At 37.6% G+C, this 25,931-nt stretch overlaps 2 protein-coding genes across 2 annotated transcripts; both read right to left on the reverse strand.

Moving 5' to 3' along the window:
* Window positions 1–953: 953 nt before the first annotated feature.
* On the reverse strand, window positions 954–5,894 carry LOC139135772 (ATP-binding cassette sub-family C member 9-like). The gene is made up of 6 exons (XM_070703469.1): window positions 5,820–5,894; window positions 5,110–5,218; window positions 4,278–4,381; window positions 3,789–3,922; window positions 2,233–2,295; window positions 954–1,956 (listed from the first exon to the last, which is right to left on the reverse strand). Exons 1-6 carry the CDS (start codon window positions 5,854–5,856, stop codon window positions 1,819–1,821), a joined length of 585 nt encoding a protein of 194 aa, XP_070559570.1. The 5' UTR covers window positions 5,857–5,894; the 3' UTR covers window positions 954–1,818.
* A 76-nt stretch (window positions 5,895–5,970) lies between these two features.
* On the reverse strand, window positions 5,971–25,809 carry LOC139134494 (ATP-binding cassette sub-family C member 8-like). Its single transcript, XM_070701353.1, has 16 exons — window positions 25,349–25,809; window positions 24,500–24,679; window positions 23,909–23,987; window positions 23,250–23,355; window positions 22,870–22,968; window positions 16,749–16,914; window positions 16,272–16,409; window positions 15,536–15,743; window positions 14,784–15,004; window positions 13,549–13,788; window positions 13,154–13,311; window positions 10,049–10,141; window positions 9,215–9,317; window positions 7,388–7,501; window positions 6,984–7,095; window positions 5,971–6,251 (listed from the first exon to the last, which is right to left on the reverse strand). The coding sequence occupies exons 1-16, from the start codon at window positions 25,577–25,579 to the stop codon at window positions 5,971–5,973; spliced, it is 2,529 nt and encodes an 842-aa protein (XP_070557454.1). The 5' UTR covers window positions 25,580–25,809.
* Window positions 25,810–25,931: the final 122 nt, after the last annotated feature.

Raw genomic sequence — 25,931 nt, forward strand, 5'->3', positions numbered from 1 at the left:
ATATAAGCAGTATCTCGTATCAAACAAAACTTATGAAAAATGGCCGACTTTGTCCCTTTAACCAAAGAATATTGATATTCGTACAATTGACGATTCTTCATGTATTGGAAATCTCCATCGGGTGTATTTTAAAAAGGTAAGCATATTAGTGATTTATATACAGGAACCTAATTTAGATGAATGAGTGAACTCAGGCAAGCGTTTTTTCTACCAAAACTATACTACTCAATAATTTTGCGATGTCTTCGTAAATATAAGATGTGATGACTTGACGTGAATCGTGACAGGTAGCATAAAATGGAAAGAAAAGCAATATGTTGTCTACTAACTCTGTTGGCTTGCTTACAGAAGTAACTTGCAAAATAATGATATTTGATTATAGGAAATTCAGTTGAACAATCAGTCCAAATTTACCTGTGATTAAAGATCTATTATCATTTTGATATACTGACGTTGTAAGTTAATGTTGAAAAACTTTTTTCCAAGTCCTCCCAACTTAGAAAGTGTGTGAATAAAGACACTCACATGTGTGTTGTATCTTGAATTCATCTTGCAGGAATACTTATTAATTAGGTCGCATTTCCAAAATATTGATGAAATTCGATTCGTGATGTCTGGATAATATCACGAAAACAGTATACTCAAGGTATATGCAATGCTGAAGGTGTAACTGATATTTACTTGGTTGAGAGGTATTTAATTTCGAATTCATACAAATGCAAAAATTCATTTTGTCAACAGACTTGACAAGAAGTGCTCGGCAGACAAGAAAATTATCGTAAATCTGTCAGATTCCGTATATCTGTCCCGGAGGCGCATTCTTCGTTAAGGGACTCATGTGTGAAATAATGTTGCAGCACATTGACAACTGGACTCCGATATAAGATAACATGCGACAATTTTGTACAAATCAATAAAATGCAACATTTTATTCAAGTATTTCCTGATGGTAATTATGGGCTAAGTAAATTTATAGGTACGATGCAATTAAAATGAACTCTGATTACTTATTATTACCGGCGACTGTTTGCTCATGTTATCAGATGTGGTATTTCCGTACGTGATTTAAGTACAGGCCTTTAAATGTCACTCCCCTCAAAATCACTATCTGTACATAACATTTGTCATTGTGTGCACATTCTTTTATTCACACAATTAATGTCAACTCACTTGACAGAAGGAAAATCTATAATACTATCATATGACATCAAAAGTCAACACACTGTATTTGATGGGCGAAAAATGAGTATACATTTAATTTTTTACAAAAGATAACTTTTTTGATCAAACTCTGCGGATATTGTGGCATTGTAGTTAAAAACTGCACCCTACATCTTGCGTAGACAGCATGATCGACCGTTATTCATTTCACGATTTATGTGAAATATATTATATTGTTACTGTTCGCATTGAATTACTAATGATCTCGATTTTCAATTTAATGTAATTTAATGTCAATATCACTTCTCAAATTGTAAGTTTTAAATTGTGTAGTCAAACATTTGCACACATGTCATTTTAGATAGAAAAGTCATATACGAAAATACATCTAAGAACTCGAAATCGTTGACCTTATGAATTATAATGTAAAGTACAACTGGTCTTAAATTTCAAAGTGTTAATTTCAAAGTTGATTCTTTAAAACAATCTTCCACTTTACTATTGCGCTATTATAGAGGAATGAAAGCGATGTATACTTTTTATATTGTAACAGAAAAGTTACAATACTAGAACACATTTAGTTTATATCTTATTGACAATTCACGACAATATTCATCGTCAAGACGTCATATTGTGGACTTTGTACTTTCTCTACGTTCATTGGCTTCCTTGGACTAGCGATGCAAATATACCGCCATCTTTCCGTAGTAAATTTTCTGGTGTGTCATACTCCACAACACGGCCTTCACTCAACACCAGTACCATGTCAGAATCCATGATGGTTGAAACTCGATGCTGCATGACAAGCCGAATAGAAATACATTCAGTAACAATAAAAACGCTGGAACAAACCTTTGGCAAAGCTTAAAAAGACTCGAATACACACAAATACCGGACTGATATGAAAGAAATGATGAAGAGCCGACAGTTTATCACTGTGCTATTGTGTTTGTAATTAATCCCTAGCATCGCAAATAGTTCGGCGGTTTGAGCTTTCTTCCAAACAAGCACTCGTCACTACTGTCAAAGCGATGAAGTGGAAAAAGATCGTTGAAGAACACGTGAACTTACCGCGATTGTCAGCACTGTTCTGTTAGCAAATGCCGTTGCGACAACTTCTTGCAAAATGGCATCCTATAATTGTATGAAGGAAATGGGGAGAAATACTTACAAATATGTCTATCAGTGACACTTTTGTTAATTACAGTGTCACCATTCACAAATTCTTCCACGAGTTACATCTACATTGCATTATACTTCTATATGCCTGTGATCATACTATCTGTCTGTGTGTATTTGGAAGTGAAACCAGTCATAATACCATTGACTTGCAAGTCGTTTTAATTCTATTTATATTACTATGCCCTGCCCGTCGCATTTTGATTGGTCGAGCTGAACCACGTGACTGACCACAAATACACAGTAATGGTTTGTTTACATGCCCGTGAATATGAATAATAAGATTAACAACTCAAAGTATCGTAACTTTACAGCTCAAACGTAAATCATAATTAATCACAAAATAAAATGGAGCACTGGTAGGTCAAGTTGAGATACTTTTTTCTGAAAGCATCTCCGGATTTGCCAATTTTTTACAGCGCGCGTGACAGTGCGTCGCGTATTGCTCAGTTTCTGGGGCTCAGTTGTCGTTCGCTCCTGAAATTTTCGGAAATTTTGATGGTCTTCTTGGGTTCGCTGATAATATAATGGAAATAACAGAGTCCGCTCGAGGAAAGCTAAAGTAACGGGCTCGGCAAGCCTCGCCCGTTAATTTTTGGCTTTCCTCTCGCCCTTGCCCACAAATAAACGTTAATGGTCAGCGCGTCGCCCGTTATTTCTATATTAAAACTGTACTTCAAAGTGGTAAACTCAATTGATAGATTAATTAACTCACACAGCTTAAAATAATATTTGTGCAAAATGTCAGTCGAGGGTTGATTTTAAGAAAGCTAGAGAGCGTAAGTATTAACGATAATGATGTGAAATTAACATTTTGAGACAGAATGCGCCTCGGGGACAGCCTTTCGGACTCTCAAACTTTACAATCCTTTTCTAATCTACCTCATGTCGGGCCCATTTCAAATCTCTAAGCGAAAAAAAACTTTTACCCTCTTACTTTTTCGAAAATCAGAAATTTTATTTTCCTCAATAGAGTTGACACAGGGATGGCAGCCACTTTCAAATATCGGTAAATCTTGGGTAATTTGCATCTCTAGTACCAAAATTTGCGTAGTGAGACCCCGATTGTTATTCTTGATTTTGAAAGAGCACGGTTGAAAGATTCCTTGAGGAAAGTTAAGCCTTTCACTTTCGAGGCGCATGCTACTTTTTTGAAGCTTGTGTTGTTAATTTTCCGCTACGGAACGATGAAGATGCTCTCCAACGACTTTTCCTACTTCTTGCTAAAGTCGAATCACACTAAGGGTCTACTAGCGTGTCATTTTTTAAAGAAACAATAGCTTAAGATCAGCCATCACAAGGCTAAGTAAAAGGCATAGTAGATATCATTAATCAGATGATCCATTCTTCAAGACCAGAAGGTTGGAGATATGATTGGCATCATTGTAGGAAAATGTTATCGCCAACTAATGCTACATATTCATTGACTATTAAAATATATCACATACCGTCTGGATATCAATAGATGCGGTTGCTTCATCCATGATAAGTATTTTGGCGTTCCTAAGAAATGCTCTAGCTAGACAAAATAACTGTCTCTGACCAAGACTAAAGTTTTCTCCATCTTCGGATACTTGAGATTCTGTTATTTCGTGTACAAGAGGAATCGTTATATGACAGCAACTTAACGTTTTTGTACATTACCACACATTATAAGCATTTACCTTCAAAAACGTATGAGTGACAGAGAAAATTGGTCATCGTACAGAGTGATGAAATCTTTCATATAGTTTTATGATGGTGGTGAAAAAACTAAATTGTATATGACAATCCTGTATCATCTCTTGACTTGATTAGTTTGAAATTACCCTGCCCTTTCATAACATTCCCTAGCGATATCGAAGGACCTAAAGATTGTCACATATAGACAACGTTGAACGACTCTAAGAGTGTTTCATATAAAATTAATGAATAAAAAGTTTCTCAATTACTCTTACCAAGTTTCTGACCGAGTTCATTCACAGTAGCTGTTAACTGTGCGATTTCCAGCGCAGTCCACAGATCCCTATCTGTGTGTTCACCCTCTGGGTCCAAGTTGAACCTGCATATCAATATAGAATGGTATGCATTATATCAAGAGACCATGATAGCCTCTATTTTTGCTTGGTTTCTGCTATTAAACAGCTGGACGCCATAGTGAACGATTTGTTAGATGTATCATCACGGAGTGTTCATATTAGGTTAATCAAAACCATCAATGATTAAAAGTATGAACTAAAAGTATTACGTCAAATTTATTCAACAATCGGAGCCTGTTGATAAGTTTATGTCGCACTTCCTGTTGAATTTCGTAGAGTGAGAAGGAGCGCAAGTCTGCAAGGTTGGAATATGTTATGATACATATTTGTGACATGGAATTTCGAGGACCTTTCAGAAAACGGTTGAAAAAGACTTCGCTTTCTGTGTAAATATGCGAACGCTAAATGGTAAAACTGCTAGGGCCAGCCTGTAGCAATAAGTAAGTTTAATATTAACAAATATCTAATATACAAAGCTAATGTACAAAGAGTTTATCTTATCATACTAGTCTATTATGAGGATAGCTTCTAATTAGTTTCTAATTAATGTAAATGCGGTTGTAATCTTCATGTCATTGTACAAAATAAATTCACGGAGGTAATATACAAACACGTGCTTCAGTGAAAAGATATGCAAGAAACACAAGAGTTGATGCCTAAGAGGAAAGAAATCAATCACAAGATGAAATGATTATGTACAGTAGTTGTAACTCGCGAAATAGTATTTTCATTGTAACATCGGAAATATTACCTAATTGTACCAGCAAACAAGACGGGATCTTGGGGTATGACAGCCAATCTGGTACGAAGTGTTCGCAAAGCGACATGGGATATGTCGATGCCATCGATAAGAATACGACCTAAAAGAATTGAATACAAGAAGATTTAAGACATTCTAATATTGTAACGCCGCCTTTGGTTCGAATAAACAACCTTTGAATAAAAGCTGTCAGTGGAAAAGATATGTACGTTGTTTTAAATCCTGACCATACTCATACCTGGTTTGTACAGTAGAAACGCTACAAAAACCATTTCCTCCTTAGCATGTTATAATTCTGCTGTATTTTTACCCTTTTTCGATGCGATATTTTTGATTACATGTTTTGCTTTGTTTTTCGTTTTACTTTGATTGTGATTTAGGAATGGATCATTGCATCTCTTGCGTCGAGTAGTCAACAAGCCAAAATGCAGTTTGTTCTGCATTAGGCTACAAAGTTTTTTTTTCAGATTTCGCATCACAGACATACTTCCGACCATCCAAACTCAATATTGACTATTTTTCAAGTGGACCATTATTCGATTCCTTTTTTGCATGCATTTCTTTCACTTCTTTCAATAATTTCCTCGTTTCTTTCACTTCTTTCAATAATTTCCTCGTCAAGTCAGGTTCCTCCCAGCATCTACTGGTTCGGAACTCATCACTTCCCAATAAGCGTTTACAGAGGGAATCCTTCACTTTACCTTTGCAAGTGTTGATAATCCGAAACAGCGCCAACATGAGAGAAGATTTCCCACTTCCCGTTCGTCCACAGATACCTAGCTATAAAGCACGAAAACATCTTTATGTTTTTTTCTTAATGACAAACATTAGCGGAAATTCATACTTTAATATTCATGTACACGAACTCTTCAGTAAATAACCATGATGGTGTCTCGTTTTACAATGTAGAGGTAAGCAGATCTGATTAACAATGATCTTGTGCGGAAGTAGTATGGAAGGTTGGGTACCACTAATCGAACAATCGAGGTTCAAAATATTTACCTTTTGACCGGATTTAATGTGCAAGTTGACATTGTGAAGTACAGGTTCGAGGTCACTGGCATAGTTCACAGATAGATTCTCCATTACAATATTACCATTATCTGGCCAGCTTGTTGGGACTAACTGAACGCCTACAAAATTGTGAGAAACAGTGACAGTTCAAAGTACGTGAGGTATCGTCAGTATTACCATCTCTTTATTGTGATCGATGGTGCAATATTTAAAGGGTAGAATTCAAACGAATCCCTCATATCTTTTAATTTTTTTGTAACGCCTTTTCTCTCTCGTATAAGAACTCTTAGAGAATTCAAATTCTGGGATCTATCAGAGAGCACAGCTTGGTAGCGACAGGGGAGATGAAACTCTTAACGAAATTGACAAAATATTAATTACCCGTTTATTGATGTTAATGTAAATGTTTTCTTTTGATTGTCGAATCTTCCTTGTTTGCGAAGCGTTACTGTTCAAATCGCGCCTCCGGAAAGAAAATAGGTGTGCCTACAATTCTACTGACATATCGATGACTATAAGTGTTCACTTTTTAATTATGTATACCACACGATGTTGTTGTGATGAACCTGCTTTGTCGGTCAACCAACCGTACATGATACGAAATAAATCTGGGCAAATTTCAACGCAACGATTTAATCGAATCTATTCCACTTTCACAAAGTGTATGATGAGATCGGTACAATAAACCCTCTTGTTTTTGTCATGTTATGGCAATTTGTTGTTTTGCAAATAGAAATACATTTATAGTGACGCCGAAAGTACGTCGTACCGTGCTGTAAGGGGGATGTATTGAAATTGCAGGGGTGGAAAGCACCACAGCGACCTTGTCGAGAAGGCAATATTGTACAGACCTTCATACTGCTCCGAGTCAATGTGTGTGTAGTATTCAACTCGCTCCATAGCGTTCATCTGCATTTCGGTGTCAGCCAAGAGACGGACGGACATATTCAGTTGAAAAGATATCTTTGACGATACAGAAACAGACTCATTAGTGAAACTGTCGTTTGAATAAATTGTCAAACTGAATGTCCTAATCGATGTGAATCCGTTAAAATTACTGATTTCAAAATATCTAAACAAAATCCTCTTTGAAACTTTCGTAAGATAAAAGCACATTGTGTAATATAAAGTACATAGAAACATCAGCAATTTGGAAATTCGAAAATTTGTCTATCGAAGTGCAAGATAATTGTTCAAAGGCTATACGAAACAAAACTATTCCCAACATAATGATGAATCATCTCTGTTTGCTTACCGATAGGGCATAGGTTATAGCCAGTCCTACGAAGCTTGGTTCTAGCACACCAAGTGTACACGAGATAAGCGTGGTCATGGCGGACATGAATACAACTATAGTGCCGATGGTTTCCTTTGAAGTAGAAATGCAACAGATTTGCCAGAAATTGTACAATGATTTCGTACTGAAAGCTTTAGATTATTTCGTATTACAACTTTAAAATTGAGTGAAATTGACAAAGGCCAATTTTCAAGAACTCAAAAATTCTTTCTGTTACGTACAGATTTCAGAAAAGCTAAGTTAAACATGTGGAAATCCATCACAATGTAGTCTTTCCTCGAAGTTATAGACTGGAAATCTGGCATTCAAATGTAAACACTCATTGCAAAATCAACAAATCCATTTTAACGCAAGCATAAAAAGAACACCGATCTGATGATAAAGTTGAAAAGAAATAGTTCATGTTCCATAGACAGAGAATAATGTCGATTTGAAAAAAGATGACATTTCACTGTGGGCAAATGGCCTCTATATTGTTCACTCAAAGTGTGACAATTTTTTGCCGCACATACGCTGAATGAGCGTAAAGAGAGCCAAATCAAGCTTCCGCGTTATGTTGAAAACTTCGCCGAATTTCCTAGCCGCACAGCTAAATATTCAGGAAAGAGATGCAGATTCCATTTCCTCATATGTTTCTCTGTCCATTATGATATTTCGGCAATAATTTCATGAAGGAATTCTTAAAATACCGAAGCGAAAATACTCTATGCGAAAATAGGCGAAAACACGGCCAACAGCACAAACGATAGTAAACTCGTCATTTCATAAAATAAGAGGGAAATTTAAAAAACTAAAACATAGAGTTTCAGTTAACCTTCATGAGATGCTTAATCTCAATATTGTGAGAAATAACAGCGAAATGAAAAATTTAAACCAACGGGTTTTTTCAGATGTATTTTTCATTTTACGATGTGCCGAATAATCTCGATTCCCATAGAAAACAATGGCGTTTGTGCGCGTCCGATCGACCGAACACATTGCAAACTTCTCGCCGGTTCAAATTTTTCAATTCTGAACCAATAATAATGAAAATTGGCACGATGATCCTTTGACTAATAAGTAAAATCGTATTGTTTTAGATTTTGAATTTCTTCCTAAAATTTGTTTTATTGCCATTCTATTTATTCTGATCACTGAAATATACTGTTGCCGTCAACAATATGGCGATCTGACGGCGTTTACATGTGCAGAACAAGGGTCTGAAATTGACGCAAATTAATCAGCAAGTGTCTCCTAAATTGTACAGATCAAATACCTGTCAAGTTGTTGTCTTTTATACAAAATTTGGGTGAATATGAACCATGAATATCGCAGTAAATTGGTAAAAATAACACGAAACGGAAGCGAACTGGTGTAGAGTCTCCACTGTGAACGTGTAGTGAACGTTATCGATCGATATTCTTTTGTTGCGAATTGTTACAATGTTGTGTTGCATACCCGCGGATCGCATGGCGCCAAACTTGTCCAAAGAGCGCCAAAATATGCTGAGACATAAAAGTATCACCAAAACTAAACAAATTGTCTTCGATTCAATTTGAGTGGAAGAAAACAACCAATACGTTGATTTTATGGTACATAAGTCAATATATACGGGCTGTCATGGAAAAATTCATGGCGTAACCTGAAAATACGAGCGACAGGCGAGCAGATTTCGATCGATATTTTATTGAAATGAAATTGATACAATGTTCGCTGTCGTCACTAGCAACCAGCCTAAAGCGTTGTCCGGCGAGGGCGCTGCACTGAACAATTTTGGGCCCTTTTTGCCCGTAGTGTTTTATTTACCAGCCTTATGTACACCCATCGCGTGGTGTATATTACATACGTACATGCCACGTTATTATAGTCAATTTTTCCTGAAAGTTCCGCTCGGAATCTTCTTTCACACCTAAAGTAAATTTTAAAAAAATGATTGTGTGTAATTATCAAATAACACGAACGTGATTATCAATTTGACGGCCAGAGTAAGAAGAAAACTAGCGAAGAAAATCTGTTTTGATTTGGAATTATTTTACTTCAACATATTTTCTAGGCTTCTTGGAGTATTGTGGTTCAATTGTTTTCTCTTGAAAGACTGGACTTGACTGAAAAATGAGTAACGTTCCTCTTGCACTGAGTTATAGTATCTTACATTCTTGTGCACAAGTACGGTAATTGTACAATAATTACATAATTTACAGTTATTGTCAACCTGAGGTCAAAACAGATTTTCATGAACATTTATTATTGGCCAATATTATGTGGTTTTCGTCTTGGCCAAGTGTCGTGGTGACGTGCATAAAACTGGCTAGACATATTAAACGCAGCCGATGCGTAAGTCGAATGCTGCTGATTACGCAAGTACATATATACATGTTAAGAGAGTGTAAGAGAGTGGGTAGAATGGTATAGTAGTATCAGACATTATATTGGTGGTGCTCTTATTTTCGGGAGCCCCAATGAAAATCGATGCAGTTTAGAATGATAGGCCCAGTACTTAGAAAGATACATAAGAAGAATGTAGAGCAGCAAGTAAAGCGGCTGGTAACAAATTAGCAACAAATACTAAGATGGGGGTGGGGGTTGTGTAAATTGACAGCTTTACGAGTTTCCCATGACTATAACATTGAAAATTTATACCTATATGCTCTGATAGTCGACAATCCTCCCAACGTCTCTAAGAAGTGAGCGAAAACTGGTGACGTCGTCACACTTTCCAGTCTCTGAAGTTCTCTGTGGAATTAACACAATATTTTGGCTTGGGTTGAATTTACTGTGAGAAATACGTGAAATGTTATGAGGTTTTTACAAAAATGCCACACATTGGTGCAGCGTATCTTCGCGTCGGACGATGCACGGCGCCAATATCGGAGTGCATCGTTTGCGGTATTTTTGTGATGACATTATTATTATATACCTTACATTCATGACTGGCGCATCAACTTGTCAGAGTGATGACCGTTTTCGTGCAATGTCAACAAATTTTTCTTCCGATTGGTAGCGCTAGTGTGGAATGCTATCTCGGACGCGCGTCTGCAGTTCTGGATAGTGTGTGTGCACTACGCCTCGTGGGAAATTATAGTGTTCGATGCCAAGCAGAGCGTTATAAATAATAACACAAATTACTTCAAGTGTAACAGATTTCATTACTTTGTACTTAAAGTAATTTGTGTTAATATATATATATATATATATATATATATATATATATATATATATATATATATATATATATATATATATATATATATAACTTAAAAGGTGTTAATGCTCAGATTTCCCCTTCTGACTTGCTCAAAAGGGTTGGACAGACATTACTGGTGGATCGCAATATTTTTGCGCAAGCGTGTGTGTACAAAATTTTGATATTTGGATTTAATTAAAAATCAGCTGTTGATAATGTTGATTCACCATACATGGTATACATATATTTTCTCATACATGTATGAGAAATCTATGTAATACTTTTTCAATGCAAAACTATATCTGTGCATTTATAGATATTTGATAATTTACATAAATGTACTTAAATGAAAGAGGGTTGTTACAACTGGCATGTGGACAAAAAGTTTGACCTTAGAATTTCACCAAAAATGTTCATCCACTATACATGGGAGTCAATGATAAAATTGTGAATAATTTTTTTTCCAATGAAAAACTTGGTATACTTGTGCATAAACAGATGTTCAATAATTAACATAATTTAACTTGATTAGAATATGATGGTAAAAGGTGCATATTATGTGTACAAGAAATCTGATAATGGAACTTCACTGAAAATGTTCATCCACTATACATGGGAGTCTATGAGGAAAGTATGAATAATTTTTTTCCAGTACAAAAAAAGGTAAACCCATGTATTTATGTACTCTCGATTATTGATATCAATGTACTTGATTAGATTAGGGTGGTAACAATGGATGTGTTCGCCAGAAATTGGATTTTGGAATTATACCAAATGTAGATTCACTGTACATGGGAGTCTATGAGGAAAATGAAAAACTTTTTTTTTTAATACAAACTATCAAAATCTGTGTATTTATAGACATTTGATAATTCATTTTAAAGTACTTAGTTAGCTTTGGATGGTTAAAGGTTGATATGTGTGCAAGAAATTGGATTTTGGAATTTCACCGAAATGTTGATTCACTATACATTGGAGTCTATGAGAAAACTAAGAATATTTTTTTTAAATGCTAAACTAAATTAATTTGTGCTTTTATAGGTATTTGATAATTGATACAAATGTACTTGATTCAAATAGGGTATTTAAAAGTTCAGATGTGGACAACAATTATGATATTGGAATTTCACCTAAAAGTATTAACTTTTCATGGTACTAGTAGTCTCAGTACAGGTAACTGTTAAATAATTTCCCTGACAAAACTTGCTATATCTCTAATATGTAAGTAATAGGAATTGTTCATCGCCCTCAGTGCAGTGAGCTTGATTTACAATAAGACAAGCCTCATGGTTGTCAAGTCAAGATGTTCATGTGACAGATAATTATACTTTTGTTCAGATTTACAGGTGAATAACTTCAGAGAATGAAATCATGCAACGAATCATTTTTATCTCTCAGAATATTTCTGAACACTGAAACTGCTTTTTGACGGGACGGATACTTATGAAAATTAAGTGACCCCCCCCCCTCTGAGCTGTTTGAAAAATACATGACCCCCCCCCCCCTTTGCAGTTTTCAAATTTGAGGTGACCCCCCTGGATTTTGCCGGCCCACCCCCGGCCATAATAACTGAACGCTCCCTAACCACCTCTCCTCAGTGCGTCGCAAAAAAGATACCCCGGTCGCCATACATTTTAATTCTGATCAACACAGTGTCAGTGATATTTCAATAATTGGCATCATACAAGTCAACAAACAGGATGACAAACTACGCTAACATTTAGAATCACAATGGATCAAAAAACTTGACAAACTGTCGCCAGCTGGCCTTAATATTCGCCCAAAATTTGCATAGCCTTCAACAGCGCCCCCACATACCAGCTTTTGAGTATTTAAAGGGACCCCCCCCCCCATGACTTCAGCGCGCCAATTTCCAGCTCTCGGCGTAGGTCCAAACAGTTTTGACCGTTCTCACAACCTCGATGTTAGTCTCTCTCCTGTCATTTATGTATATTTACAGATTTTCAGATACTTGTAACTCCACATTGCTCGTTTTCCTATACAATTCAACCATTGTAATATTTAGTCTCTCTCCTGTCATTGATGTGCATTTACAGATTTTCATAGACTTATAACTCAACAGTGCTCATTTTCCTATACAATTCAACCTTTATAATTTTTATGTTCGAACTCTTTATTGTAGAAAACACCTGAAGAAACTCTAAATTTAGAGCGAAACGTTGTGTTTGAGGTATAATAAATACGTTTGGAACCTTACAACCAGGTGTGGTAGTGTGTGTCAACCCAAGTTTCCTATATATAATATATATAATATATATATATATATATATATATATATATATATATATATATATATATATATATATATATATATATATATATATATATATATATATATACACACATATATATATATACATATATATATATATATATATATATATATATATATATATATATATATATATATATATATATATATATATATATATATATACTGATTACCTATATGTTAAATGTATACAATAATAGCATATGTGCGTTACTCTTAGAGATTTTCAATTACATTATGTTTATGGACTTAACATATAAAAAAATACCTCGACGTTGTGATGTAGAATTTCTGAACGATGCAAAATGCTATTACCACCGGTATTATGAGAAGAGCGAAAATTGGAACGATGATTATATTGACCACGATGACTGATAGTACTTGAAGAGTTGCCATCAAAAATAGCGTTAATGTTTGCCATAATCGCTGAAATGATAAAAATAATGAAAAAAATCATACGGTAAATTTATAAACAAAGTTCTTTATTACAGTTGGACTCAAGTCGGTGTGATAATTCAGTACATTCGGATTCGAACCCATGGCGCACGGTAACAATTTACCTATTAAAGACATCAGCGTAACAGCAATCCTAATGGGAAGGCGAAACCTTTAGATTTCCGATCCACCGCTGTGAACAGACCCATTTGATAGTCTTAACGTTACCTGGTCTATTGTGTTGGTGTCATTCGAAAATCGATTGAGAACACGGCCAGTCGGGGTTGTGTCGAAGAATCTCATTGGTGCATTAATAATGTTACGCAGCAAGTTGATATGGAGTCGTTTAGCGGCCAGAATGGCACTGATAGCAAGAGAACCAGAGGCAGCTGCTGTGAGTAGGATGTACACCAGGGATATCACAGTATAGCCTACCAGATAGTACTGTAATTCGGCATTATATTCTTCCTGAAATGTTCAGAACCAATAGATATTGATTGATGATGATGGTGATGATGATAATTGTTTCACATAGAGTTTTTCTCCACCTTTGAATATCATTCCGATATTCCTAATCTTGCACAAAGCTCAATGATCGGGTGAGAGATCGTGAATGATTTACATCGGAGATACGAACGGCAAGAACTCAATTAAGTAAACAATTGTTCTAGGATTGACGGCGTTGACCGTAAACACACAATGCAGACAACAACCATATGTAAATGTGGTTCAAGGAATCATATGTCTTCATTTCATATTTCTTGTATTAATGAAGCCGTGCTCAGATATGATTTCAAACCCCTTGCTACCACTATACGCCAGACGAACGACGATCGCAATCCCATCTCGAGTCCATAAACACACCGAGACATGGGAGAAGCTGTATCTTTGGCGATGGCTAGAGTAAACTTTTTTTCTATGAAGTATACATGATGTAGTACAAAGGAACTCTACACGTCTTGTGCGGTCAATACTCTGAATATTCTGAGTACCTCCGACTGCGTAATCCGCGAACCGAAAAAACTACCCTCCGTGCTCTATCATCTAAATTGTATTATATTATGGCTTTGTCAATACCAGTGACTTTTGTGACGCCATACCCTCAGTTTATTACTGAGAATATATCCGATTATCTAGCATTATGGCCCAAGATGTTTTCTACATCTACAAATTCACTGGCATCGCCAAAATAATAGGAATAATGTACCCTACTGGCCCAATGGACTCAAGCAAACTTTGCAGTCCTGATACGGTGACCATAATGTACTCGGCTCCGCCTCTTACGTACTGTGTCGTGAAAAGATTGTTTTCGTCCATTATGGGCCGGGAGAGAGTACATTATTGCTTAAATAAAATGACGACGATGACGATAATGACGATGATGCACTGAATTATGAGCAAAATCAACCCGTGTACTTTCAAAAGGCAAACGTGCATTCAGTGTAAACTTGCAAATGATTTACCTGTGTGGTTGAATTGTCAATGTTTTCCGTTGAATCAGACCATATAGACAGCCAAAAGTTTCTCCCCATCATTGCAGCAGCTTGTGCGGCCAACAGAAACAGTGTGAGAACTGCCATGGGTATGTACATTGCTTTGACGTAGGCCCAGTATACTCGCCATGAAACCGAACCACGCTCGCGTTCTTCTTTCTCTATTAATTTGCCTTCTTCTCCGTCTGTAACTATCAATAGCAATCAGCAAGGGACTTTGTAAAGCATTTAGGCCAAAAAGAAAGAAAAGAAATGTTTCTGGTCAGGTCTTTCTTTAAAAATGCTGCGGCGACGCGCATTTTATTTATTTATTTATTTTTTATTTTCCCTCAAGGGAGGGAGGAGGGTCAGTTTTATAGTTTTATCAATATAGTCAAATATATACTGTTCATGCAGTCACTGATCATGCCCCCCCCCCCCCCAAAAAAAAATTTTCATTTTCTCTTCAAGCATTTTGGTTTGGTGTCAGCCACGGCCGCCGGCCACAAACAGAATAAAAAGGTGACGCGCTGTTGTTCAAGTGACCCGCGCGCTGACCAGAAACATTTTTTTCCCTTTTTTGGCCTTATATGATATAAAACGGAATATACAATCGACTATCAGACCAACTCACATACTGTACTCGGGCAGAGAAACTGACTCAAATAGATAAAGAACGGGAAGCATTTTCAAATGGACGATAAGATGTATGAATGTGTTTTACCAAAAAGCAAATTTCATACCTTTGCCATTTTTTTCAGTGGATTTTGAAATGCTTTGAAGAAGTTTCCTGCGTTCTTCAATGGTGTCTTCATCAGACGCGCTCTCGCGATCCGATTCGCTGATTAGCGTGATCGTCTTCATCCACTCGGCGTACAAGGCCGGTTCGTGTTTTTTGATGTCGGTCAGATTACCCTGTCTCAATATCTTACCGTTCTCCATGGCGATGACCTTAGAAATGGTGAAAAACAGTTGTAAACGTTGAAAAGGCGTATGGTCAGTTTGCTTTGATAGAAATACATGTAAATGTACGTGTGATGTAAAACATTCACTATACCCATTTTCGATCGGGTTCGAACTAAACCCCAACCCTTAAAAGAGTGGTTCAATAGCTGTTTTCTACCATACAGTGTCAGTGTGCTTTACATGTAACATTAAGCATGGGCATTACTTAATACAAAGCCATATTATAATTTTAAAGGCGTATTTTGATGAAGCAAATCGCTTAAAAATAACTTTCGAGGGAAAATTTCAAACATTCAGAACTTCTCTGTAGCAAACAGAGAGGCAGAGAGACAGACAAACAAACGGACAGACAGGCAAGAGACAGGCAAGCAGATAGACAAGCATGCATATACAGTGTACACAAAAAGAATTCACGACATATAGACATACAGAGATATATTCGTACCAGCAAACGAACATACAAACAATTTTACATATGCGGCAATATCATTAAATGTGAACCACATTTCATACCTTATCAGCGTAATTCAAATACTGCAGTTGATGAGTGACAAGAAGAACTGTTCGATTCTCTCGCAACAACAAATTAATGATCCCTTCGTAGAGGACATGACTACCAACGTGGACATCTAATGCCGCTAGAGGATCATCCTGCAAGAAACAAATATCAATAAGTGAACATGGCTCAAAATGTTAGTTTAACTTCAATAAGTGACTCGCATGCATGTATTTTGTATTGTCTTGTTAATACGGAGGAAGACTAGTACCTTCACACATTGATATGACATATTTTAATGACTTGTAAATGAATTTTTGAATGATAATAGTATTTACAAGCCCATGTAAGGAAATTTCTGTAGATCACAAAGTAGTTGAGTTGGCATCTGCCGATGATTTATCGATAAATCTGAGAAAAATGTAAGTATAATAAGGTATTGCTTCTCAGGTTCTGACAGCGTAGAAATAATTGGAAAATGCGATTTTACGAACCAAGATAACGATGTCGGATCTGTTGTAAAATGCCCTAGCAATGCTGACACGTTGTTTCTGTCCTCCACTGAGATTGATACCTTTCCCGCCAATCTCCGTCATGTCACCGGCTGGTAGAATATCAAGGTCAGGTTGCAAGGCACACGCTTTAATTACTGTATGGTATCTGATGAGAGACCGGAAATGGATCGTGGAGCTAATGAAAATATACTGATTTTTTTCGGTTGAAGCACTAATCTAAATGGCAGGAGAGGAAGATAAACGACTCATATCGATCACGTATATTAGTCTCTGCACAGGGGCACACAAGTGGCAATTTAATTATGGGAAAATACTGCTATAAAACCTTGTTTTGCGTACCATCCTTTTTTTCTTGTTCACTTCTTTCTTGCCCTATGTTTCCTCGCGTTGTGAGTTGAGCCCTTTTGGTTCAGTGTTAGCATAATCATAGAGAAACATAGATAGAGTGGCAACTGGTATTGTTTAAGGCGTGAAGCGGTTACGTAACCCATCCATGTTCGCCTCGCCTCAGGTTGCTCTCGCCTCTCTTTTCCGAAGAGTGCCGACCATGAATCCTTCGGTAATTTTCGGATTTTCTCCAATTGTTAAGCGAAAGTATGTTCGGCAAAGTTTGTGTTGTTGTTGTCGTGTGGTGCTGAGCAGAATTGACGTGCTGGCGAAAACGGGAGTGTTTTGAGCTTCAGGAAAATGAGTTTTACCGTTTTAAAAATTTCTCTCATATTTTTATGAATATATAATGAGTGTATTTGAACCAAATTTGAAAGTCTTTTATCGATACTGTCTGGTTTTACTCAATGGTTTACGGTCAGTCATACCGTCTTTTATACGTGCGTCAAGGAAGGACATGTTTATGAAACTGCTGGCGTGTTATGTTTTGATTGGCGTGAAGCAGTGTTTCTGGCCTGAGAGCTCACAAAGTAACTATGGTTGCTACGCGACTGGCAGTACGATGCCATCTCGTCGTATTTTTCGCATAATCTCGTGTAATTATCAACCACAAACAAAGCCTCCAAAAAGTTTAACACCTTTGAAGCTCATTTTAATATGAAAAGCCAATAGTTTACCGAGACGACCATGGAACAAAAGGCATGCAAGTGTTGCCACTCTGTCTATATGTTTCTCTGTGGCATAATGTATGCAGTATGTAGTGCGCCCACTCTTGGTGATCATTTAACACGCTATTACAATAGCCTTAAAGCCCTATAAGCACGTACCACAGACAAATAGTAACGCTGCATGCCTTTTGTTCCATGGTCGTCTCGGTAGACTATTGGCTTTTCATATTTAAATGAGCTTCAAAGGTGTTAAACTTTTTGGGGACTTTGTTTTGCTTGATAATAACACGAGATTATGCGAAAAATAAGAGGAGATGGCATCGTACTGCCAGTCGCGTAGCAACCATAGTTACTTTATGAGCTGTCAGACCAGAAACACTGCTTCACACCAATCAAAACATAACACGCCAGCAGTTTCACAAACATGTCCTTCCTTGACGCACGTGTAAAAGAAGGTATGACTGACCGTAAACCGTTGAGTAAAACCAGACAGTATCGATAAAAGACTTTCAAATTTGGTCAAACACTCTCATTATATATTCATAAAAATATGAGAGGAATTTTTAAGACGCTTAAACTCACTTTCCTGAAGCTCAAAATACTCCCCTTTTCGCCACCATGTCCATTCCGCTCAGCACCACACGACAACAATAACACAAACTTTGCTGAACATACTTTCGATTAAAATTGGCGAAAGTCCGAAAATTACCGAAGGATGCATGGTCGGCACTCTTCGGAAAAGAGACGCGAGAGCAACCTGAGGCGAGGCGAACATGGATGGGTTACGTAACCGCTTCACGTCTTAAACAGTACCCCTTGCGAATCTGTCTATGTTTGTCTGTGCACGTATACATACTGCATACATTATGCTAACATCAAACCGTCAAGACTCAATGCACAAAGCAAGAAAACACAGTGCAAGAAAGAAGAGAACAAGGAAAAAAGGCTTGAACACAAAACAAGGTTTAATAGCAGTACTCTTTATTCTTTCTCATATTTCAATGCCACTTGTATGCCCTGTGCTTGAAATCAAAACGTGAACAAGGTTGTCTTAATCTTATCCTTTAGTGTTGAATGCAGATTTTACGTGGGATTCGGAATATATTTGCCCACAAGTAAGAACAAAAGTTCGTTTAAAGGGAAACCTAAGTCCAGCGACATTGACCGTTTATCCCTTCCAAAATACCCTTGAATAAAATGCAGCTCAAATTTGCAACATAATTGCACGCGCCGACGACTACGGAGCGACGAAAAGAGACATTGAAGTAGACGACATTTATGGAAATGAGCTCGGAATTCCATGGGCGCGAAAGGGCTCATGGGAGGAGCGTGCGTGACGTCATCGGCGATACAGACGATTGTAGCTTGCAGCTGAAGGAGTTCTGTAAACAGTTCAGCGCGTTTGTAAGACGACTATGGAGAGTTCGGACAGCGATATTTCTGACATCGAGTATTAATTTTCCCCGACTGAAATCAAACCATACTGATTTGAACCAAGATATCATGAAAGCATCTCAACACATCGTTCATATTTGGTTGTTTGCGTTTTGTGTATGATGCACGAAGGGAGTCACTGTGCTTGTACAGACCACGACCTGAATTGGAGACCTGAGTGACCCTGCGATCCTTCAACGCTACGTTTCTAAAACATAGTTTTTCTTTACCAGTCGCTTAAAATTAATTTTTGGTTCGTGAATGATACGGAAGGATTGACTGATTGTATGTGTTACCATAGACCCTCGAGGGTCTATGGTGTTACCATGTAAGTCGAGCTTGGCCTTAAGGTTGCGAAATCTCCGATATGTATCGGAAAATATTTATTCCCGATTCGACAAATCTATAGTGTCGTCTATTTTTCGAAGTTCGTTTTCGAACTTAGGAAGTCGGGCTTACTCAGATCTACAAAGTGATGAAATCTCCGATATAGTGGATATTTGCCCGCCATTTAAAAAGACAGTATCGTCTATTGTTGTAAAGAATGTATTTCATACAAGACCAGCCAAAACTCCCGATGATGTCCGATATGTCCTCTGTTCAAGTCCCGATCGATCGCCAAGTAAAAATGTATTACATGTACAGAATGTAATTCGTGCAAGGCCCTCCCAAACTCACGGTGATATCCGATCGGCCCTCTCGACGAAGTCCCGATAGTAGTGTATGAAAGTTCATGTGGACATTTAATGAACAAATGCTTTGCATGTAAAACATGTATTTCGTGCATGAATAAATCTAATAATGTAAAACATACAGTATTCTTGACTACCGGCCATGGATGCTATTTTTGAACTTAAAGTCGGACGAGGTAGTCGGATCTGTTAGGTGGTGAAATCTCCGATATACATCGGACATTTACCCTAAATTTGACAATGTATCGTCTAGTATCAGAGTTAAAGTCCTAAGTCGCCGATATTTATCGGATAAATATCTTATTTCGCAGACCCGGCGTGCCGACACCACACAGTGCAAGTAAATCTAGTGACAGTTTTCGGACAGGGTAGTGAATTTCGCACAAAGCCGTTTCATAAATGACGAGCACTGCGAAATCTTATTACCATATCCTTCGAAACTTTATTGCGCTTATCCTCAAACTGTTAACAGGACGGAAGTGTTATTTAGGGAGTCAAAGTTGCCAAATTGTTGACCCCATGTTGAGTGCGTAGTAATTGGACTGCTATCGCAGTAATCGGACGTCGTATTTCGAATGTGATTATAGGGGCTAAATATTGATATTTTGAAACTTCAAACCCCCGATTTTCAATTTCGATGTGTTTAGAAAACTGTTTGTAAAAATATGTGATAAATTAGTTACGTCTAATCCATGGACGACGCAACTATAAGCTTATTTCGACGTGTATGGCGCTTAAATATCGGACATGGGCTGTCTCTGTGTGTTGCGTTCGACACCTTGTATCGAACGGTGTGGCTAAGTTTGTAGCCCGAAATAGCTTCTACCGAAAAAATATCCGAAACGGGACAACAGCGTCACTTGACTTACATGACTTGTAAAACACTATCAATACAGAGCGAAGTGAGTACAACGAACAGCATGTCATTAAATGTCCGAAAACCGAGGTCGTCCGAAAACAGCCACACTGAATCGTCTGCATTAGCCTAGGAGTCCCGGCGCAATTGATATTTATCGGGTAAATATAATATCGGCGATTTGTCAGACCCGTCGTGCCGAGACACAATAGGCGAGAAGTCATTCCATTATATCTTGTTATATCAATATTACCAGATATAGTCCCGAAATTGCCTATATTTATTGGGTATATATCGGCGATTTCGCAGACCCGGGCTGTCGAGATGAGAGACGCTTTGTGTAGTTTCCGTCTTCGGATTTTAGAGTCCCGAAATCGCCAATATTAATATTTATCTGGTTAAAACGGGCGATAGTAGGCTGACTCAGCATGTCAAGATACGAACCGCATTGTATAGTATCGTCTTGTATCGGTATCAGAATCCCGAAATCCCTTATAAAACAATCATCATGAAACAAGTAGAACATAACTTTTTATCTTTTAAAGATTTTAAAACTCGCCCGACTTTCTTTTAGCCACTGTCTTCGAAAAAGCTGTTCTGTGGGACGACGATAAAAGCTGACTCAGTTTGTTCTTCCTTGAGTGATTTTTGCACTCAAGTGAACAACAGTTAATCATTTTTTATGCTACTGAGCATAAAAGAGTCGTAACGTGCAGAACTGCACTGCTGCAGTCATAGACTCCAATGCTTTGGTAAGCTGTTACACACGTTCGTGTATCGCCGATGACGTCACGCACGCTCCTCCCATGAGCCCTTTCGCGCCCATGGAATTCCGAGCTCATTTCCATAAATGTCGTCTACTTCAATGTCCCTTTTTGTCGCTCCGTAGTCGTCGGCGCGTGCAATTATGTTGCAAATTTGAGCTGCATTTTATTCAAGGGTGACTTTGGAAGGGATAAACGGTCAATGTCGCTGGACTTAGGTTTCCCTTTAACCATAATGTAGGTGGACGGATTGTGGTTTAACTATGTGGCACAGTAAGTATGAAACTGAAACTCAGTTTGGTTTCTAAAATCTTGAAATTTCTGAATCTCAAGCTCGAGATTCCACTTTGATTTTGCCGATTATGTCAATAGACAGGGACCCAAATAGAAAAGTTTTATTAACCCACCATGATGTTATTCTTATATGGTGAGTACAAACATCTGATGAGTCTATATCATATGAGGAGAGTATCACTTGTATGTAATAGGGAATAGTATAGCGGTAAGTTAAATAACTACAAACGTTTTTTTAATGTGCTAACTGGATAATTATCTACCGCTCCTGCTTACCTCTATCTAATAAGATAGAAATATCACCTACACTGGGTTGATAGTTCTGGTGGTGGACAGAATTGTCCCCGAGGCTGTCTTCCGCCCAGTTTAAGCGATGTATTCATTGCTTCGCTTCGATAAAGTTTGTGTGCGATGTATAGTGTGTGTACGAGCGTGAGTGCTTCACGAACTCTACAGCGTGTGGAGAGGGCGCAGTCAGAATTGTAACATCTTAGCTCGGTTATTGAACCAATCTTTTTGAGATTGGGGATTTGGCCGAGCGGTTTTGTCTGTGGCTTCTCCGCTAGGTGATTGGGTACAGTACGTTGTGAGTTCGAACCCGATTGAAACCATCGTATTTATATGATATCTGATCTACCACTTTAATATATACATGCCTATGTTTGCATGCAGGCAAATTTACATGCAACTGAAGACAAAATCTTCTTCGGTCTCATACCACAGATTTAACGCGCGGATGAGTGCGTCTACCGGCATTTACATATTGCCCATCATCACGAGAGACACTTGAAGATGCACGTAAGAGACACACGCCGATACAAATCGTTTGAACATTTAAAACCTAAACCAAAAAATAACAAAGCTCTATGGACCCTATTGTTGTTCTTGACATAGAGTCCTTTGTGAATCGATTAGGTAGGCAAATTATCCCCTTGGTATACAAAGTATTGCCATCAAGTGCAAACGTGTTCATTTTGCTTGAAAACTAGGTCAACTTTGTCCCACCTTTCATTATAAAACGGTTCGCCGAACACTATGTTTTCCCGTAATGTTGCATTTTGAATCCAAGCCTTCTGAGCACCGTAGGAAACTTTACTTTTCTCTCTGTAAAAGGTAATGTGAAATCCATACAATTGAAATGATCAAGTATATTTGTGATTTTTCATCACTCTGACTTATAGACGAAAGAATTGCAAGATCCTGACAAATAAGGTAAAAGACTAGGTTATTGCAGTGTTCTTAATGGAGAGATAGATAAATTCGCGGTTGCAAAATGTTTACTATTGTTGGTCTACAGTAAAAAAAGGTTCGACCGATCGATTCATTATCTTGACAGAGACCGCTGCAATTCAACAATATATTATTAATGATATCTGTTAACCTACCTGTCAAATAGCACGGTGCCGGATGTAGTTATCATTTCTCCCAAAATGGCTGATAACAAGGACGACTTGCCACTGCCAACTATACCAACAATCATGGTTAACTTTCCTTTTTTAAGAAAAAAAAACAAAAAATGTAGTTTTGTCCCACTAGCAGTTACGAATATCTTCTTTAGTTATGTGTCTCGTACATCTGTTTTCACGAGTGTCTCCCTGTGTCCGTCCTTCATTATGGAGCCATGTAATACGTGATTTTCAATACAATCTTATCCTCCTGCTTGTATTATGCAGCGGCAACTGGTGAAGTTCAAAGCTAAATAAAAACACGATTAGAACTGATTTGGATGAATGGAGCATGTAATGTAGGTTTAATCAGCAAATTTAAGAAAATCTACTTTTCTTTTATTGCAATTCACTTCTTTTAACGGTAATTTGTAATGTTGCAACTTTCAGGGCACCTAACACTTGTGATAAATTAAAGAATTAAAAGATAATATTATCCCGAATTAGTTCCAATCGTGTTAATATTATACTTCGCATATATGAAGGAATACATCTACGCCGTAGGTGACTGAACGTCTTAAATTTAGAATCTGAAATATCTTGTTTACCGTTAACTTCATGACCTACTCAAATATCGGCGAATTACATACATTATGTACCTGCAGGAATTTCAACATTTATATCTGATAATATCGGCCTGCCTGCACTACTGTCCCAACTGAAATTACCATTGGATATCTAGTATAAAAAGAATAAACTGTGTAGTGAAAGTGAGTTGCATGGTCATGAAAGGTGTAGAAAGCTTGCTCTTTGAAAAATCCATTTCCGATCAACAAATCTATTTCGTTATACATTTCAGCTTGGCGATAAATGCGTCATGCCGTGCTCAAAAAAATCTGACGCAAAAGCATACGGTGTCCAAAATTATTCATGAGAAAAATTACTGCAATGCTTCCTAGAAGAAACGAAACCATCCCTTTTTTGCAAACTGTGACTTAACATGGAGGTATTCATATAAAAAACAATGACATCGAACAATATACTTTTGTTCTTAGTGGCATTTCTTCAATTGAAAAATGGAATTTCACTACAGGCGTATAAAAGGGACCTCGTCAACCTTCCATGTCGATACGACGTGCAATGACTGATTTATTAATGCATGTATTGAGTTGTTTTCTCAAGCTATGCACGCCGCGGCAAACTGTTTTCGCTGTACCTGTCGAATGCACTTTATAGAATGAATTCTGTACCTTTATTGCAACACCATGTGGTAGCTTTGCCATTTCATTTACAAATGTTGTTTCAGTGTCGAATGTGCCATACAGATTATGGTGATGCCCTCCATCATAACCGAGAACACCGTCTGTGACGACTAATTGTTGTCGGTCAGAGTTAGACGTGATACGGAAATCTGATTCTTCAACCTCCTGCTGAGAAAAATCAAAGAATGGGCCGCAAATTAAAAAGCGTACAGGCGTAAAAACGATGTATTTTATACATATCTATATGTGAAGACATCTCTCTCTCTCTCTCTCTCTCTCTCTCTCTCTCTCTCTCTCTCTCTCTCTCTCTCTCTCTCTCTCTCTGTCAAAATACTTGTAAATGATAATCAGACTACTTAAGTTTCATGCATCTTGCATTTGTCAGGCAGATTAGCTAAACTGTATTAACGTAGCCTTATGAAAATGCCTGTAACATTTTGGCACTGGAAAAAAGATAAACCATGTAACTTTCGACTTTCAGAGATACGATACAAGGAATATGCGATATTGGGTACTTATCTTGATTTCGATTTACTACATTTCTTTTAGACGTTGGAAACACTGAGCATTTGTTCAATAGTGTGGATTGAAAAGTATCTGGCACTTGGCATTTTAAACAAAAGTTGCGTCTCTTACGCATATTACAGTATGTCGTTTGCCTCGATGTTCTGCAAATGACCGATCATTGTTCTCAAGAGAATAAACTGTGATAGTTCAGAGCTCTTTCCGTGTTCCATATGAAAACAAGATCACAACTGATTAGGGATGCATATCCTGAATGGGTTGACCAGAGGGAAAGGAAAAGGTGGGCTTAGGTTATTTCAAGTCGAAACTGACCTTTGAACTCGCCATTCCGTCAAGCATTACGCCATCTTCATCTTCACCGGTCGACAGAGGAACTCTACCATCATCGTAACTCTCTATCTCCGTTGCAATGAAAAACTTTTCCAGTCTCTTCAAACTAATAGTAGCGTTGACAGTGTACAACACTGCCATTGGAAGGTGCCGCAGTGGTTCTTGTAGTTGGTTGAACAGAGCTAGGGCGGCAAACACTAACTCTGGTGACATAACGTTTCCACTCACCGTTGAATATATTCCAAACGACTGGGTGTTGGAGGTTGGTAAAAGACAGCAATACGCTTATTCGGTATATCTATAATTAGTCGTATTGTGTGACATCACATTTACTAACAAGTGTCGGCACCACAAGCTATGATTAAAGTAGTCTCAACCAACATAAGAGACGCATAACACTATACCGCACTACACTATCCAATCCCTTCCGATAACATTCTCTCCCATCCCACCCCATCCCCATCCCATCCCATACCATACCATACCATACCATACCATACCATCCCATCCCATCCCATCCCATACCACACCACACCATACCATACCATACCATACATAATTCTAT

This window comes from Ptychodera flava, chromosome 6, assembly GCF_041260155.1.
Source record: "Ptychodera flava strain L36383 chromosome 6, AS_Pfla_20210202, whole genome shotgun sequence".
Classification (NCBI taxonomy): domain Eukaryota; kingdom Metazoa; phylum Hemichordata; class Enteropneusta; family Ptychoderidae; genus Ptychodera; species Ptychodera flava.